Raw genomic sequence first — 18429 nt, forward strand, 5'->3', positions numbered from 1 at the left:
TGCTAAGGCCAATGGAGAGGATAGTTCCACACAGTTACGAGGAGGAAGGTGTGCACCACACCACAGGGCCGCACAGGGAAGCAGGAGGCAGAGCGAGTGGGGGGCTGTGGACAAGTGCCTTTTTTTGGTGGTTTCTATGAGAAGAAACAGGAAGGCAAAGTAAAGAGGCTCAGGATTGACCGGTTTGCTAGTTCCAGCAGGCTCTGAGGTATAGGGGCTGTCCCTAGCTGTCTGGTACCCGACTTTGGGTGATTAGGGAAAGTGGATAGTGGCCCAGCACGTGAGAGACCAATAAAGGAGGTGGTTGGGGTGTGGGCTCTGGATTGGTTGGTTTGTATTTGAAAAGTGCACCCCTGGGAGGAGGAGGACTTCCGAGGAATGGCGGGTGGCACAGAGGAGGCGACAAGGGAGGCCTGAGGCTGAAGCAAAGCATATTGTTGGGTGTTCCAGATCAAGGAATGTTTGGTACATGCATGTAGGACAGATGTTAAAACATCGACTCTATGGATGCCAGAAACATGGTCAATACATTTGGCCCTGTGACGCTTTAACATCAAACGAAGGCACCTTTGCAGCGATGATGGATGAGACTTAGAAGGAAGGCCATCATTTGCCCTAAATAGTGTAGAAAATATTTTTTTATGAGAGTTGAAAGGAGGAACAAAAATCAAAGTATAAGGAGTCCTCGTAGGCCAGCCTGTATCTAAGCTTCCCATTCATATGGCATTAGCAGGGGAAATAGATTCGAAATTTCCAGGGTCTCTACCAATATCTTGGTGGATTGCAAAGTATGTTAAAAGTATGGAGAGATATGTACCTCTCAAAAAAGTTGGACAAGAATATCTTGGTGTATTTCTCAGGTCATGGTGGTAAGTGCTGCAGTTATGTTGTTGGAGGGTATGATCTGAGAAGTCAGTAAAGTACATGTGAAGATTGGTGATATTTGTGTGTAACCAAGGGGATGGGGTGGTTGTGGTGGTAACAGTTGGGGACAGGGCAGGAGGTCCTGGTGGAAAGCTGGAGGGTGGAGTAGAAGTCACTAGGGAGTGTATGACCCTCTCCCCGGGGTCCAAAGGATTCACTGACCTGTGGCAGCTGCTTTTTGGGGAAAACAATACTCTTCGTTAATTTTAGAATGGCATTGAGAGTAGTAGCTTCTACCAGATTTTCCTTTAGGCGTGGAGGGGAGGGTGCATGTTTTGGCAGAGAGCAAGGAACATACCAGGATCATAGGCCAAGCAGGTAGTAAATTCAGGAAACACAATAGAGTTCCTAATTCAAACGAAGAAAAGCAGTAAATGTCCCATGTCCATTTTGTCAGCACCTTGGGAGAGGCATTCCATGGGTGTCACTGGGGTGGAGGCTTTAGTGTCCAGGTGATGTATCTCTAATAGCGATGTCTTGGGCTAGGGTGATGTTGTCTAAGGTGATGTCATCTCCAGCTGCGAGCTTCTGAGCAATGTCATCCGGGATGTGGGTCTGAGGTGCCCTGCGCAACTGCAGAAAGGTGCATGTGATTAAGATATTGTCTGCAAAGATAGTGTGCAATGGCAAAGCTGTTGAGGTCCCTCTAGGTAGCCTAGGAAAGGTAAATTGTGACCCGTTAGAGGTGAAGGCAAACTGTGCTGAAGGGTTTTTGAAGGGGGCAATGAACAGAACACAGTAGCTAAATCTGTAATAATAAAATACCAGTTATTGACTGGGTGGTGTCGATTATGTTAATAATACTGAATATTGCATATGGGGCTTTTTTTTTTTTTTGCCAGGAACTTCCAGTTTTTATTTTTTAAACATCATTTAACAGGAAAAACAGTCAACCAAATTTTAAAAAATTAGGTTGGATTACTTTACAATAAAATAATCAACTTAAAATATCAGCCCCTTCATTTAGGGCCAAGGAGGCCAATAGTTCCTGTTTAAACAGCAGAATTGCACAATTGTTTTTACCTGTATTTGATGACACACAAAAATAAAAGTCTTACAATTTCCACTGACACCTTCCCCTCCCTCCAGAGTAGAGTTCATACAATTGCATCTTAGATCAGTACTCAGGCTTTTAAAAATCATCTTACATTTTGAAAGATAATACAACTACTGTGGTAACAAGAATACTTTTAAAACAATTCTTATAGAAAACAAATACCTTAAATAATTCTGTGGCCCATTAGACTGCTCAAAGAAACAGCGAAGATGAACAATAATGTACAAGAATTATAGTCCCTTGTTTATAGAAACCATCCAAATAAAATATTTTCCCTAATTTTCCTTACTTCTTATAGTTTATTAGCAGAGATGAATTACAAGAAGCAGAATGCACCAATTTTTGGTTCTTGGTTGTAGCTGCCAGCTTAGGAATTCATGACTATAAATATCAAGCAAATATGATTATACTCACAAGTTCCGGAATGGGAAAAAAACCTCAGATATCTCTAAAGTGTTTCTCTATCCTTTCCTTCAATTCATGACAGAAAAAATTCACAGCAGTTTAAAGGATGGTGAAAGACTGAACATGGGCCCACTAAAATAGAGATTAATTTTACGTATTACACTCCTATAGTAAAAATTGTAATAAGTATTATATTGTATTAAGTAACATTCTACAGTAAGTTGTTGGAGCAAATACAGCATTTAACAGGTTCATTTACAGACCAGGCATAGTAGCCTTTAGACAGAACATCTTATTTTCACACTCTTGAACATGTAACCTTTAAAAAACCAAAAGAAATATGTAATTTATGACAGCTGGCCAGGCACTTAATTTGGGGAAAGAGAAGGATTCTGAGGTAAACTAGAATTATTTTTAGCAATCACAAACGTAGCCTATAAACCACATTTTACACCACACTGAAGTTATTCAGCTTTTAACTATAAGTTTGTCACTCCTTTGTGCCAAAATTCACACCTAGGCGTAACTTTATTTTTTGAGCCGAGTCTCACTCTGTCACCCAGACTGGAGGGCAGTGGCGTGATCTCCGCTCACTGCAACCTCCACCTCTTGTGTTCAAGCAATTCTCCTGCCTCAGCCTCTCAAGTAGCTGGGATTACAGGCACGGGCCACCATGCCCAGCTAATTGTAACTTCTTAAGAAGCTCTTCAAAGAACATACTCAAGTCTGAATCTTGGCCCTGCATTTGGGACTCTTTATGCATGGAACCACAGCATTAAGGCTGCAGTAATCCACCATCAGGCGCCATTGATTTTTTTCTGCTTCCCAAAATTTTGACAAAATGGGATTGTCAAATGGAGAAGCAGTAAAGATAACCCTTCTATTAATTAGGTTTTACATAATCAGGTTTTTATTGATACATAATAGGTGTACATATTTTGGGGGTAATGTGATACTTTGATACATTCATATAATGTATAATAATCAAATCAGGGTAATTGGGATATCATCACCTTAAATATTTATCTTTTCTTTATGCTGAAAACATTCAAATTATTCTCAAAGTTGAAGCTGTTTTGAAATATACAATAGATTATTGTTTTCTATAGTCACTCAACTCATTGATGGAGCACTAAATCTTATTTCTTCTTTCTTCCTCTTCTTCCTCTTGTTTTTTTTAGAGATGAGGTCTCACTGTGTTGCCCAGGCTGGTCTTGAACTCCTGAGCTCAAGCAGTCTTCCCATTTTGGCTTCCCAAAATGCTGAGATTGCAGGTATGAGTCACGATACCCAGCCTTCTTTTCTTAAAAGACATTTCTTTATCTATGTATCTATGTATGTGTGTATGTATGTATCTATGTATGTATGTAGGTATGTATGTATGTATGTATCTATCTATCTATCTATCTATCTATCTATCTATCTATCTATCTATCTATCATCTTTCTGTCTATTGTTAGAGACAGGGCCTCACTCTGTCACCCAGGCTGGAGTGCACTAGCATGATCATAGCTCGCCTCAACCTCTTGAGCTCAAATGACCTTCCCACCTCAGCCTCCCAAGTAGCAGGGACTACAGGCGTGCACCACCATGCTCAGCTAATTTTGTTGTACTTTTTGTAGAGATGGGGTCTCACTACATTGCCCAGGCTGTGTAAAGCTACATTCCTTCTGAAATTGATTTTTGTGGGTAGTTTAGGATATGTTTCAAGATTTTCTTTTTGCATATGGCTAATTGATCTATCAACATTAATTTCTTAAATATATTTTTAATCACTAATCTACAGTATTTCCTTTGTCACAGATATGTCTCCACACATGTGTGGGTCTGTTTTTAGGCTCCGTTCTTTTCCATTGGTCTATTTTCTATTCTTATTTCAACATTACTCCCTTAATTCCTGTGGCTTTATATTAAGTTCTTTTATCTGTAAGTTAATTTCTTTTATTTAGTTCTTTCTTCTGAAGAATGTCTTGGCTTTTCTTGGTCCTTTTCACCTCATATCAATTTTAGATCAGATTTTCAATTTCCATATCTAAAACCCTGTGGGGAGTTTGACTTATTTAGTTTTAATTTTTAACTGGATGTCAGAATGCTCCCTTTCTGTTTCCAATTTTTATTATTATAATTATGATGTTTCATAGATGATAGCAGGATTACAAAATAGCAGAAAGCAGGGACAGTATTTTATATATATTTTTTAATGTTAAACACATACTGGCCGGGCGTGGTTGCTCATGCCTGTAATCCCAGCACTTTGGGAGCCCAAGGGGGGTTGATCACCTGAAGTCAGGAGTTCGAGACCAGCCTGACCAACATGGAGAAACCCCATCTCTACTAAAAATACAAAATTAGCCAGGCATGGTGGCAGGCACCTGTAATCCCAGCTACTCCAGAGGCTGAGGGAGGAAAATCACTTGAACCCAGGAGGCAGAGGTTGTGGTGAGCCAAGATCCTGCCACTGCATTCCAGCCTGGGCTACAAGAGCGAAACTCCGTCAAAAAAAAAAAAAAAAAAAAAAAAAAAAAAAAAAAAAAAAAACACCTATCCTGTGAGAAGAAACCCCTTTTAAAGTTTATAACTGGTCGTCACAATAGATTTGTTAGCAGAGCCATGCAATCAACATTGGTGGATCAATCTGGAATTTTATGAGAAGCTCCAGATCCTGGGAGGATTAGGAGGAATGGATGGAGCTCTTAATTGTTTCTGCAGAAACAAACTATGGGAGGGTTCACAAAACTCCCAGGAATCTATAGACATATCCCAATGAGTCCAGATTTCTCAAAAACATTTTTAAATGTATTTTAGAGGATAACCTTAAAAAATGAGATAAGCATATTCTGGATCTTTTCGATGGCCTTTTAAAAAATTAAACAAGTCGTATAATATCTATGCCCAAATCATGGTAAAGAAAACCAGAGAGTGATATGTAAATTTCTTAATGTTTTTCATATCATATGTCACAGATTCAACTGAAACCTGTAAGCCTCACATCACCTGGTGGATGGGATAGACTTACTGGATGAGGGCTTTAAAGATGTCCAGTGTTTTATGTATCAGTAAGCTCTACAATCACCTACCAGATTTTAGTAATAATTGATACTTTTTTGTTTTCTTTGAGATAGAGTTTCGCTCTTGTTGCCCAGGCTGGAGTGCAATGGTGTGATCTCGGTTCACTGCAACCTCCGTCTCCCGAGTTCAAGCGATTCTCGTGCCTCAGCTTCCCAAGTAGCTGAGCTGGAATTACAGGCATACGCCACCATGCCCGGCTAATTTTGTATTTTTAGTACAGACGGAGTTTCTCCATGTTGGTCAGGCTGGTCTCGAACTCCCGACCTCAGGTGATCCACCTGCCTCGGCCTCCCAAAGTGCTGGGATTACAGGCATAAGCCACCGCGCCTGGCCCAATAATTGATACTATTACTTTAAATACAAAGATAGGTTATCACAATAAAAATAAATACGCCCTTACAAAAACCTATTTCAGTCTTACAAATTTCCCAGCATGACAAGTGTTTTAATTTCATCTCATAATATACATGTTATCTTGTTATTGAATCCAGCAAGCATTCTACCAAAGCGGGTAAAAGCTGCTCAGACACTTCCCTGTACCTGTAAGTCAATCAATGTCCAAGGGTGACGTGCCCATCAGGTGGCTTCCAGGTAAATCTGACAGCTGATTCATTTTCCAACAGGAGGTCAGAAGGATCCTTCTCCCGGTGAAATGGCCCAGGAGCTCAATATCACAGGGTGCTTACATTCGCTGTTTAGGATTCTAATACTATCTACATTGAAAACAGTTAGGGTGGGAGTTGGGGCTGGGTGAGCGGGGGTACTTACTAATTATGTAGATACTAGGGCCAAAGGTGGTGAGAGACTTTGGCTGAAGACGCAGAGTATTATAAACTGTTTCAGAACATAGAAGGAGAGTTGGGTGAAGCTCAAAAATGTAAATCCATGTCCCATTTTAAATAAAGTGATATCAAAAAAATAAGATAACTCGGATATATTTAAGCAGGAGATGAAAGATCTCTACAAGCACAACAAAACACATCTGAAAAAAATCATCAATGACACGAGCAAATGGAAAAACATTGCATGCTCATGGATTTGAAGAGTCAGCATTGTTAAAATGGCCATACTGCCCCAAGCAATCTACAGATTCAACACTATTCCTACAAAACTATCAATGTCATTTTTCACAGAATTAGAAAAAATTCTTCTAAAATTCATATGGAACCAAAAAAGAGCCCTAATAACCAAAGCAATCCTAAGCAAAAAATAAATAAATAAATAAAGCCAGAGGCATCATACTATCTGGCTTCAAAGTATATGATAAGGCTATACAGTGACCAAAACAACATGGTACTGGTACAAAAAACAGGCACATAGACCAATGGAAAAGAATAAAGAATCTAAAAATAAAGCCACACACCTAAAACCATCTGATCTTAGACAAAGTTGACGAAAATAAGCAATGGGGAAAGGACTTCCTATTCAATAAATGGTGCTGGGATAACTGGCTAGCCAGAAGAATGAAACTGGATCCCTGCCTATCACCATTTACAGAAATTAACTCAACGTAGATTAAAAACTTAAGTGTAAGTCCTCAAACTATAAAAATCCTAGAAGAAAAGCTAGGAAATACCCTTCTCAACCTCTGCCTTGGCAAATAATTTATGGCTAAGTCCTCAAAAACAACAGCTGCAACAAAAGCAAAAATTGACAAATGCAACCTAATTAAGCTAAAGAGTTTCTGCAAAAGAAACTATGAACAGAGTAAATGGACAAAAAATAGAATGAGAGAAAATATTCACAAACTATGTATCCAACAAAGGTCTAATATCCAGAATCTGTAAGGAATTTAAATCAACTAGCAAATACCAAATAACTTCCTTTAAAAGTGGGCAAAGTACATGAACAGACACTTCCTAAAATTAGACATACAAGCAGCCAACAAAGATATGAAAAAAATGCTCATCATTATTAATTATCAGAGAAATGCAAATCAAAATGTGATGAGATACCATCACACACCAGTCAGAATAGCTATTATTAAAAAGTCAAAAAATAACAGATGTTGGTAGGGCTGCAGAGAAAAGGGAATGCTTATGCACTGTTGGTGAGAATGTAAATTAGTTCAGCCACTGTGGAAAGCAATTTGCAGATTCCTCAAAGAACTAAAAACAAAACGACACAGCAATCCCATTACTTGGTATATACCCAAAGGAAAACAAGCCGTTCTACCAAAAAGACACATACACCTGCATGTTCATCACAGCACTATTCACAATAGCAAAGACATGGAATCAACCTAGGTGCCCATCAGTGGTGAACTGGATAAAGAAAATGCAGTACATACATGCCATGGAATGCTACACAGCCATAAAAAAGAACGAAATCATGTCCTTGGCAACACCATGCATGCAGCTGCTGGCCATTATCCTAAGTGAATTAATGCAGGAACAGAATATCAAATACCACATATTCTCACTTATAAGTCGAAGCTAACCGTTAGGTACCCATGGACGTAAAGATGGGAACAGTGAACACTGGGGACTCCTAGATGGGGAAGACAGGGAAGGGGCAAGGGTTGAAAAACTACCTAATGGGTACTGTGCCAGCATGCTACCTGGGTGATGGATTCAGACATACCCCAAACCTCAGCCTCATGCAATTTTTAACAACTCTCACATGTACCCCCGAATCTAAAGTAAAAGTTGAAAGTAAATGAAGTGATACTAATATTGTTCAGGCACAGGCTGGGGTTTGCCTTTTGGGCTCAGTATCCTTTGGGTTTGAGGAATGATGTGGGCATCATCGGTTGATTCTGATCGGAGCAGCGATGCTCTGGAAGCAAGGTCTTCCCCTGGGAATCGAGGCCATTGAAGGTTCTAGGCTGTGAGCAGGAAGATGTTAAGTTATATTTTCCACGCTTTCCAGAAATCTGCTGCTGAGCCTCCGCTGCCTGCAACATCCCCTCTCTGATGCTGAGAGTAACCGTACAGAGGAGAGCCCCATTCAGGGTGCATATTTCGGGGATTTTAATGGGACCGTTCTTTTGTTTGTTTTTGATTTTTATTTTTTGAGACAGGGTCTTGCTGTGTCCCCCAGGCTGGAGTACAGTGACCATATAGCTCACTGCAACCTCAAACTCCTGGGCTCAAGGGATCCTTCTGCCCCAGCCTCCCAAGTAGTTGGGACTGCAGGTACACATCACCATGCCTAGCTCGTTTTTAACGTTTTTGTAGAAATGGGGTCTCCCTTTGTTGCCAAGGCTGGTCTCGAACTCCTGAGCTTAGGCAATCCTCCCGGCTTGGCCTCCCAAAGTGCTGTGATTACAGGCATGAGCCACTGCACCGGCCTAAAGGGACCGTTGTAAAGGAAATGCTTTGTGAGCAGTGATGAATCTGCTGCCAAAAAAGTAAATCAGAGCTGGAAGTAGGTCAGGGTCTTCATGCCCTTCAGGGGCCAGATGGACACCGGCTGAGGCAGCTATGAGTCTTCTGTGGTGGAAACTGGGTTGTAGAGCTGAGGTTTCATCGCACAGCACTGGGTTTATGAGATCTATCCAGTAGGGAAGATATCAGCTGTCAACTGCCAGTTATTTTTTGAGAGTTTTGGGTTTTCTTTTCTTTTTAGTCAGGGAAAATGAGAGTCAGAGAGAAGGAAAAGGAAGCAACCAATTAGTGGCCTCAAGACTATTAATAATCACAAATCTCATTCAGCACGATTCTGACTCACAGCTTGCTTAAAGTTAAATTGCCGTTTTCAACGTTCAAATTGCGAATTTGGTGGCATAAGTTTGTTCCTTCATACTGTAATTGGAAAACTTTGGGGCAGGACTGTAGGACTTACTTTTGACCCTCATTCCACCCCTTACCCTGCTCTTCATTGTTCTAAAAAATGGGGAAACAGATTGAATACACACTATTTAAGTTTCATGAAAGCAAGAATATGTTTGTCCTGGTCACTATTGTATTCCCAGCACTTAGAACAGTGCCTGGAATATAGTTGGTTCTCAATAAATATTAATTGAGTAAATGCTATCTTACACATTACCTTGCTTTGAAATTCTAAGACAAAACAATACTAATAGCTTTTAAGTAATGGTGGCTTCTGGTAAGCTTCATACCAATTTCCCTTGTAATGTTACATATTTATTTCTAAAGCAACAACTCATTTATTTAGATTAATGAAAACAAATGAAAACAAATACTGTATTGTGGGCCCACCTTTTCAGTGTTCCAGTGATATCAGGCAACCTTAAATTTTAACCATAAGGCTGGGCGCGGTGGCTCAAGCCTGTAATCCCAGCACTTTGGGAGGCCGAGACGGGCGGATCACGAGGTCAGCAGATCGAGACCATCCTGGTTAACCCAGTGAAACCACGTCTCTACTAAAAAATACAAAAAATTAGCCGGGCGAGGTGGCGGCGCCTGTAGTCCCAGCTACTCGGGAGGCTGAGGCAGGAGAATGGCGTGAACCCGGGAGGCGGAGCTTGCAGTGAGCTGAGATCAGGCCACTGCACTCCAGCCCGGGCGACAGAGCGAGACTCCGCCTCAAAAAAAAAAAAAAAAAAATTAACCATAAATAATTTTGATAAAAGAAACATATGTAAGCATCCCATAAACCAAGTGTGGCTGTTCATCCAGACTTTGCAGGCTTAACCCAAATATTTGAGGCAGGTTAAAAAAAATACAATCTAAAGAGACAAGACTTCTCAATACGGGAGCAGTGATGTGCTTCCGAGACCTAGATAACAGGGGGCTTTTGAAGGGCGCCCTCCTAGGAAGGACCTCCTAACTTCTCAGTTTCTGCCTCTGTTGACTCAGGAAGGAGCTCCCAGTGGTATGACTTGAGCGTGTCCCGTGCCCACAGGTCTCCTGAGAAAGTAGACTGTGTCTTCTCACTGTCCGGGCCCAAGGAGAAGGTGTTGAACTGAAGGGAAGCTCATTTAGAGGGAGGCCTTTATCTCAGGAGAGAAACCGATGTAAATTCTCAGTCCAGCAGGAAGGAGAGTGACTCTCTGAAGCAATCGGATGCTTTCTTTGCAGAGGGATTTGAATTTGAAACTGTAGAGACCATCAGCACTCGCTAGTCTGGACAGAAGCAGATGGCAGGCAGAGAAAGCTGTGGTAGAAGTAACGAGTCAGGACAGACCATGGCCAAGCAGGGCTGAGCGGCCAGGCTCTGTGACAGCAGCCCCAGCTCCCGGAGCAGCAAATGCCAGCTCAGCGGAGGCAGCTGGTGTTGCCTCTCAGAGCTGCTGTTGAAACCGTGTGCGGGCTGCCTGTGAATGACCTTCCTTTCAGGCTCTAGCAGCCTGCTGAGGCTCTCTGTTCTTTCCTTCCTGTCTCCTTGGCTAACCTGGAAGGGCCTAATTAACACACGTGTAAATTAAGACCTCCTCTGGCTCAATATTCTAGAATTACACTGAGAAAGCTCATTAATTCAGACCACTTCTTCCACATTTTTAATTATTCGATTTGGATTAAACTGGAGTTTATTTTGCTCAACAAAATTTTATTATAGATAGCTCAAATTAAAAAGGGAGGGGGCAGAGGAATTACTTAAAATATTTAAGGGAACATGCTCTTAATTTAACATGTTAATTTTAGACTATTTATTAAGAATTCACGACACAAGGAACTTGGGTTAGGTGAAATGAACGGAACTGTTCAGCTTTGTGCTTTTTTCAGCGAATATTTCTTGTCCTTTCTTTGGGCCAGGCCCTGTGCTAAATTCCAGAACACAGCATCAAATTAATAGGCATGATACTGTAGTTTAATTTAAAAATAAAAGTGCAACATAAGAAATATCTTGAAGTATTGTTTTTCACTGCCATCCCAAACATGTCTATATGTACACACATATACTAATATACATACATACGTATGTGGGGGGGAGGAAGGAAGGAAGGAAGGAAGGAAGGAGGGAGGGAAGGAAGGAAGGAGGGAAGGAGGGAGGGAAGGAAGGGAAGGAAGGAAGGAGGGAGGTAAGGAAGGAAGGAGGGAAGGAAGGGAAGGGAAGGAAGGGAAGGAAGGAAGGAGGGAGGGAAGGAAGGAAGAAGGGAAGGAAAGGGAAAGGAAGGGAGGGGAAGGAAGGAAAGAAAGGAAGGAAGGAAGAAAGGAAGGAAGGAAGGAAAGGAAGGAAGGGAAGAAAGGGAAGGGAAGGAAGGAAGGGAGGGAGGGAAGGAGGGAAAGGAAAGAGAAGGGAAGGAAGGAAGGGAAGAAAGGAAGGAAGGGAGGAAGGAAGGAAGGAAGGAAGGAAAGAGGGAGGGAGGGAAGTAAGGAAGGAGGGAAGAAAAGGGAAGGGAAGGGAGGGGAGGGAAGGAAGGAAGGAAGGAAAAAAGGAAGGAAAAGGGAAGGAAGGAGGAAAGGAAGGAAAAGGGAAGAAAGGAAAAGAAGGAAAGAAGGAAGGGAGGAAAGAAAGGAAGGAAGGGAAGGAAAGGAAGGAAGAAAGGAAGGAGGGAAGGAAAGGGAAAGGAAGGGAGGGGAAGGAAGGAAGGAAAGGAAAGGAAGGAAGGAAAGAAGGAAAGAAAAGGAAGGAAGGAAAGGAAGGAAGGGAAGAAAGGAAGGAAATGAAGGGAAGGGAAGGAAGGAAGGGAGGAGGGAAGAAAGAGCCTTGCCTTGAAGCAGCTGGTGGGGGAGGTGCAGGAGTGTGCGCTGATCTCACTGCTGTGATGTGCACTGAGCCAGAGGTGTGTGCAGGGCGTGTCACCTGGCACTGAAGAGGAAATTCTCAGCCACCCTAGGGGAGGGTCCCGAGAGACTTCTTGAGCATCACTGAGGCTGAGGCTTAACGGACGGATGTGGGTGACTAGACGGAGAGGAGAGGGCATCCCAGGAAAAGAAACTTCAGGCAACTACAGAGAGTTCAATGGGACTGGAGCCCCCGGGGTAAGGATAGTGGGAAGCACAGCCGATTCTTGCGATTCGAGGTAGTTATGTTCTACCAACGTGCTTCAAACCCTGAACTAGCAATTACTGAGCTATTTCTCCTGGGGAAAGCATGGGTTGGGTTCTGTGAACCTCTGGTTACATTTTTATCAGCTGAAACACTATTTGTGTTACATAGGCTTGTTTACCAACAAACCTGTGGAACACGCAGCTCTCGTCAGCACTGAGAACCTGCCCTTCCACATAACCCTTTTCCTGTACAGCACTCAGAGGGTGTTTTCACAACTCTCCCGCAGCCTCCTGATCTGCAGAACCCGCCTCGCCTGCAGGTTTAACCTTTTCCACATTGTATCACCTTCTGGAACATGGGAACCAGTCAGCGCTAGCTGAGAAGGACTTAACATTTTCCTGACTGTAAACTTCTTTGGCTTTCAGACTCACAACAGTGTTGCTACCACGCTTTTTGGAAAAAAAAAAAAATCATTTATTGTCAGTCTTTGCATTTCTATAAAGGAATACCTAGGCTGGGTAATTTATAAAGAAACGTTTATTTGGCTCTTGGTTCTGCAGGCTGTACAGGAAGCATGGTGCCAGCATCTGCTTCTGCTAGAGGGTTCAGGCTGCTTCCGCTCATGGCAGAAGGCACAGGGGAGCCGGTGAGTCACATGGCAAGAGAGGAAGCAAGAAAGAAAGGAAGAGATGCCAGGCTCTTTTTAACAATCAGTTCTCATGGAAATTCAGAAGAGCGAGAACTCATTCATTACTGCAAGGATGACTCCAAGCCATTTGTGAGGGACCAGACTCCATGACCCAAACACCGCCCACCAGGCCCCACCTCCCACACTGGGGGTCGCATTTCAACATGAGATTTGAATGGGACAAACATCCAAACTGTATCAGACATCATCTCACGAATCCACACATTCAGCTGCTTTTCTTTCTTTTCTGTAGTTTCACAACCTACTATAGAAGCACTTTCCAGAGGGGCCTGCAGAAGTGAATTTCCTCTTCCATGGCCTTGATGTACCTGGCTGTTGATTCAGTAACACTGAACTTACTGCCAACAGCATTGCAACTCACGCCGAAGGCAGCCCATGCAGCTCACGCCGAAGGCAGCTCATGCAGCACACGTATTGTCTCCACAGGTACATCGCAGCCTCCTGCACTCAGAGACAGTAGACAGCACTTCAGCACCATTCCTGGGAGCATTTTAAACAGCAAAATCACCAAAAAAGTACAGAAATGCAAAAGCATGGCCCTGGATAGACAGCAGGAAGGACCACTTGTTTATAGTGTGAGAGCTGGGACAAGAAGGCAGAGGGGTCACCTGGCTTCGCCTCAGCTGGGAATAGGTGCCTTGCACTACTCAGATATTTTCCCTGCTCTGTACAAGCCTGTGAATCACTGTGAAGCCACAAGTATTGATTTGGTTTACAAATACGTTTTAGTGAAGAGGTGAATTTGCAAGTACGGAATCTAGAAATAATGAGATCGGACTGTAAGGCTGGAGACGAAGATGGAGAGGCTGCTGCCAAGTGAGGGGCTGGCTCTTGTCCCAGAAGCTGTAGACTGCCACTGGAGTGTTTTAAGCAAGGGAGTGGCTTGATCTGTGTTGTAGGAACAGCACCTTTTCTCAACTTAAAGTGTGGCTTGAAGAGAGGAAGATGGGAGACTGGTTAGGAGATGGTTGTATCCAGGCGAGGATGAGGGTGGGTGAACCGAGCCAGGGGTAGAGTCCTTGGAGGAGCGGATCTGAGAGCCCTGTGAGTCTTGGGTCCTGACAACTAGGCGGTGGTGAGTGGTGAGGGGGAGGCGTTGAGGACAGTGCCCGGGTCCCCGGCTGGGGCACATGCTGGGGTGTAGGGCAGTGGTCAAGGGCCCTAGCCTTGGAGTCAGACACTCCTGATTTTAAATCCAGTCTCCACCACTGGAGGGCTGTATGGCTTAGACATGCTCCTCCACTTCCCTAAGCCTAGTTGTTTCATCTCCAGTATAAAGATTCCGTGTGGCAGGAAGAACACACCCCTGGAGTTATTCCGAGATTGAAATGAGTGCTGGTGCTTTTCACCTGAACAAGGAAAACGGGGAGAGAAGCAGTACGTGGGGTGGGAGGGACAAGGAGAGGAGTCTGTCTGGGCGTGGGGAGTTGGACCTGCCGTGGACTCCCATGGACAAATATCCTGAGGCCGTCTGATATTTCCCAGGGCCGCGGGGGTGGGGGGAGTGGGAAGCTGGGGTGGAGACACAGACTCGGGCATTGCCAACAGGTAGAAGGCTGCTACCACCATGAAGAGCGGGCAGTGCCTGGATCAGAGGCCGGGGTAAAGCCTGCGGAATTCCCACATTTTGGAAGAGGCAGGGAAGGAGGACTAGGAAGAGCAGCAGGATGAGGAAGAGGAGGAAAAGCAGGAGGGTGTGGAGGGACGGGAGGCGGGGAGGAGGAGTTCCAGGAGGGAGTGGCCGAGGTGACTGTTCTGAAAGCATGGACTGGAAGCCACAGCGGATTTGGGCTGCAAAGAACCCGGGAGATCTTTTAGCCTAATCCTCTTTTAGTCTCCATCCCCGTCCGGATGAAGACAGCGAGATTCAAAAGTAAAGTCAGTTGTACTGTGACTTCACAGCAGGATACCCAAACTCCTAATTCATAATAAAACTACAGACATTCTCAGTTCAAAATTCTTCCTGCTCAGTCACACTGGACTTTCTCCCAATGTGACAAAATTATTGAGATTTTATTGACTTACTGAACAGCTATGGTCTTTGCCATGCACTAAGACACTGTGTAGTCCAACTGCGCCTCTGAAATCTATTTTTATTGTACATTTAACAAATTTTGCTGCAAACAATAAGTTTGAAAACAATAGTCATAACTCATTAAACTGTATCTTTTAATTTCAATACATGTTATTATAGCTCAATGAAGCTCAGTTTTAAAAAACAGTGAATAAAAAGTTGAGCTATTAAAACTAAAAGGTAATTATTTGCTAATTTGTATACAGAGATCCAAGAAATAGAAATATAGGAATATTTGGAACTTGCTCCTTCTTACAGCCTTGAGGGAACCGCTTATCCCTTATTACGTCTTGGTTTCCCTCAATGAAACCAGAAAATATTATCTTGCAAGACTGCTCATAGTTAATTAATACGTATGAAATTATTGAATATAAATATTAAGTACTTGATGATATTGTATGGTAAATATTATCTAACTGCATTTATAAATACTAGCATTTTTACAGCCTAGTTGTAATCACAAAGTATAGCCCGTTTAAAATGTGCACAAATATATGCGTATATATTTTTTCCTATGAAAGTAGGAAAAGAAAGTCGAAATTATGCAAGAACAAAGTAGGAAAATACGCCTTTTATATAAGATTGAGTGTTTCCATTGATCAATATAATTTTTTAAATGTGATGATTCTGTTTTCACTTAATTGGTTATGTCATTTGCACTCTACCTACCTGAGATATTAATAAAATTGCACATGATGTAAATAGCAGGAAACAAAAAGAACTGCTGGCCTTATTCATAGTTAATGAAGAGAACCAGATGATGAAATTGTCTCAAAATAAGACATTTTGTTTATTCAAAAGTTACTTCTGCTCCAGGGATCCAAGTAATAGAGCTTTGTATTTTTGGAGGAAATGATACCATAAATCAAGGTATCACAACCTCAGCACTACTGAGGTTTGGGGCAGCTGGATAACTCTGTTGTGGGGGCTGTCTTGTGGGCTGTGGGATGTTTAGCAGCATCCCTGGCCTCTGCCCACTAGATGCCCGTAGCACCCCCTCCCTCATTTGTCACAACCAAATGTCCCCAGGGGACAAAACTGCCCCCAGTTGAGAAACACTCCTATAAGTAGCATGTTGATGCTGGAGGGGGTGTACTTTTACATGTACTAGGGACAGGCCCATAAGTTTGGCAGTAAGTCCTGGGATTCCAAATTGGCCTTTCCCAGCAGCTGGGCTGATGCGACAGCCTTCAGTTGCTTGGGCCTCCGCTGGGCTGATGCGACAGCCTTCAGTTGCTTGGGCCTCCAGGCAGAAAGTGGAAGTGCAATAGGGGCTGTTTGCATGCTGCTTTGGCAGAGTTGGGGTGACAGGCACATCTCATGTGCTCACAGACACTGCCAGGCCCTCTCAGAGCTCATGACTTGCCTCCCCTTTCCCTGCAGTTAGGGAGCCTTTTGTCTTGCCCTCAATTCTCCAAAATAACCCAAAAGGTTTCCTTTATCTTAACTCTGTTATAAACATGTTGACATTTCGCCAAACAAAAACCTGGTGAAACATATTCTGAATTTTCTACTTTCCTACGTAAAAACTTAAAAACAACAGGCTGAAGGAAAGAATGTGTAGAGAAGATACAGGAACTGGCGTCATAACGCTGGGGGAGACCTTAGAGCTGAGCGGCTCTTGGCCACACAGCATTCGGTCCCAGTGCTCAGTCATCGTGTGTCCCGCCTGGCTCCCATGTTGGATGGCACAGACAGAAGAGCGCCATCATTACAGGAAGTTCCACCAGATGGCGCTGTCTCCAGGGATATCTAGGGCACAGGCCTTACTTTATAGGGGAGTGACGAAGTCCGAGAGAGATTTATTTATGTTCACCCTGCTGAAGAGAAACAACGAGCTCAGGACAGAACCAAGACTGGGAACCAGCCCAGTTAACCCCACGCTGTGATCTCTCCTGCACACAACTGCCTTGTGGCAGGTCCACACCTGGAGTGCCACATGGGGTTTTGGCCATTGTAGCCTAAGAAGGAGGGTCAGATAGGTAATTAAGAGAATGGACCAACTCTAAATAAAAATGTAGTCCAGTTCAGTAACCATGTCTTGCATACCTGCCATGTACCAGAACTTGGTCTGGTTATGAAGTTGAAAACAAACAAAAACAAACAAACAAAAACCAACGAGATCCCTGTCCTAGTAGAGCACACAGACTGGGAGGCACTCACTTTTAAACCCTCATAGCCATCCATCGCAAAGATAAAGACGAGCCCAGGGCCCAGCCTAGGGTGCGGAAGGTGGGGAAGGCAGGCTTGCTAGAGGAGATAGCATCCCTGTAAAGAAGGCAAGAAAGGAGCTGGGATGGAGGGAGCTGCAGAGCCCAGGACACAGGGGAGCAGACAGGAGGGTGGCCTGGTGACTCCCCTGACTGTGGCTTCGTTCCATTCACCGGGCTCTGCCCGGCCACCCCATGTAGAGGTCCCTCCTCAGGGCAGCATGTTCAGGGCACCATCCGCACACAGGTTCCCTTCCCATCTTGTGGTCCTGCTTCTCATCCTCCACACCCGCCTTGCTCATTGATGCCGCGCTCCACACAGGCTTATGCTTCTGGGGCCTGAGAACCAGCCTCCACTCTTCTCTCTCACACTCTATATCTAACCTGTTGGCACACTTTATTCCTTTTTTTTCTATAAGTTCTAGAAACTGCTTCATCCATCCCCATGACTATCTTTGTCCCAGTTCCCATCATCTTTTTCTCTCTTTCCCTCTCTTCTTTTTACTTTTTTTTTTTTTAAGAGATAGGATCTTGCTCTGTTGTCCAGGCTGGAGTGCAGTGGTGTGATCATAGCTCTTTGCAGCCTTGAACTCCTGGGCTCAAGAAATCCTCCCGCTTCAGCCTCCTGACTAGCTGGGACTACAGGCATGCTCCACCACGCCCAGCTATTTTTTAAATTTGTTGTAGAGGTGGGGTCTGTGTTGGTCTGACTGATTTTTGAACTCCTGGCCTCAAATAATCCTACTGCTTTGGCCTCCCAAAGCACAGACTACAGAATGAGCTATGATGCTTGGTCTTCTTTTTACATTAAAAAAAAATTGAGATATAATTCACTGCCATAATATTCATCCTTTTAAAGCATACAATTCAGTAGTGTTTAGTGTTTTCACAAAGTTGTGCAACCATCACCACTATCTTATTCCAGAACATTCCATCACCCCAAAGCAAGTCCCACATCCATGAGCAGCCACTCATCTCCCCTTCTCCTCTCCCTGGCAACCACAAATCTCCTTTGTGTCTCTATAGGTGCCTCTGTTCTGAACATTTCATATAAATGGAATCCAACAATATGTGGTCTTTTGTAACTGTCTCCTTTCACTCAGCATAATGTTTTCAAGTTTGTTGAAAGGTTTCCATGTTG

The 18429-nt window shown here is 43.4% G+C and overlaps 1 protein-coding gene across 1 annotated transcript; it reads right to left on the reverse strand.

Annotated features, from left to right (window-relative positions):
- Positions 1–479: 479 nt before the first annotated feature.
- On the reverse strand, positions 480–17679 carry LOC104664542. Its single transcript, XM_010366081.2, has 2 exons — positions 17463–17679; positions 480–1579 (listed from the first exon to the last, which is right to left on the reverse strand). The coding sequence occupies exons 1-2, from the start codon at positions 17588–17590 to the stop codon at positions 1366–1368; spliced, it is 342 nt and encodes a 113-aa protein (XP_010364383.1). The 5' UTR covers positions 17591–17679; the 3' UTR covers positions 480–1365.
- Positions 17680–18429: the final 750 nt, after the last annotated feature.

Source organism: Rhinopithecus roxellana, chromosome 4 (genome assembly GCF_007565055.1).
Source record: "Rhinopithecus roxellana isolate Shanxi Qingling chromosome 4, ASM756505v1, whole genome shotgun sequence".
Taxonomy (NCBI): Eukaryota; Metazoa; Chordata; class Mammalia; order Primates; family Cercopithecidae; genus Rhinopithecus; species Rhinopithecus roxellana.

Excerpts from the sequence above, each read along its gene's own strand:
- LOC104664542 (XM_010366081.2), bottom strand. The coding sequence starts at position 17,590 with ATGAGCAAGGCGGGTGTGGAGGATGAGAAGCAGGACCACAAGATGGGA. Across the intron at positions 1,580-17,462 it reads GGGTGGCCGGGCAGAGCCCG|GCTACCTAGAGGGACCTCAA; the intron begins GTGAATGGAACG and ends TACCTTTCCTAG.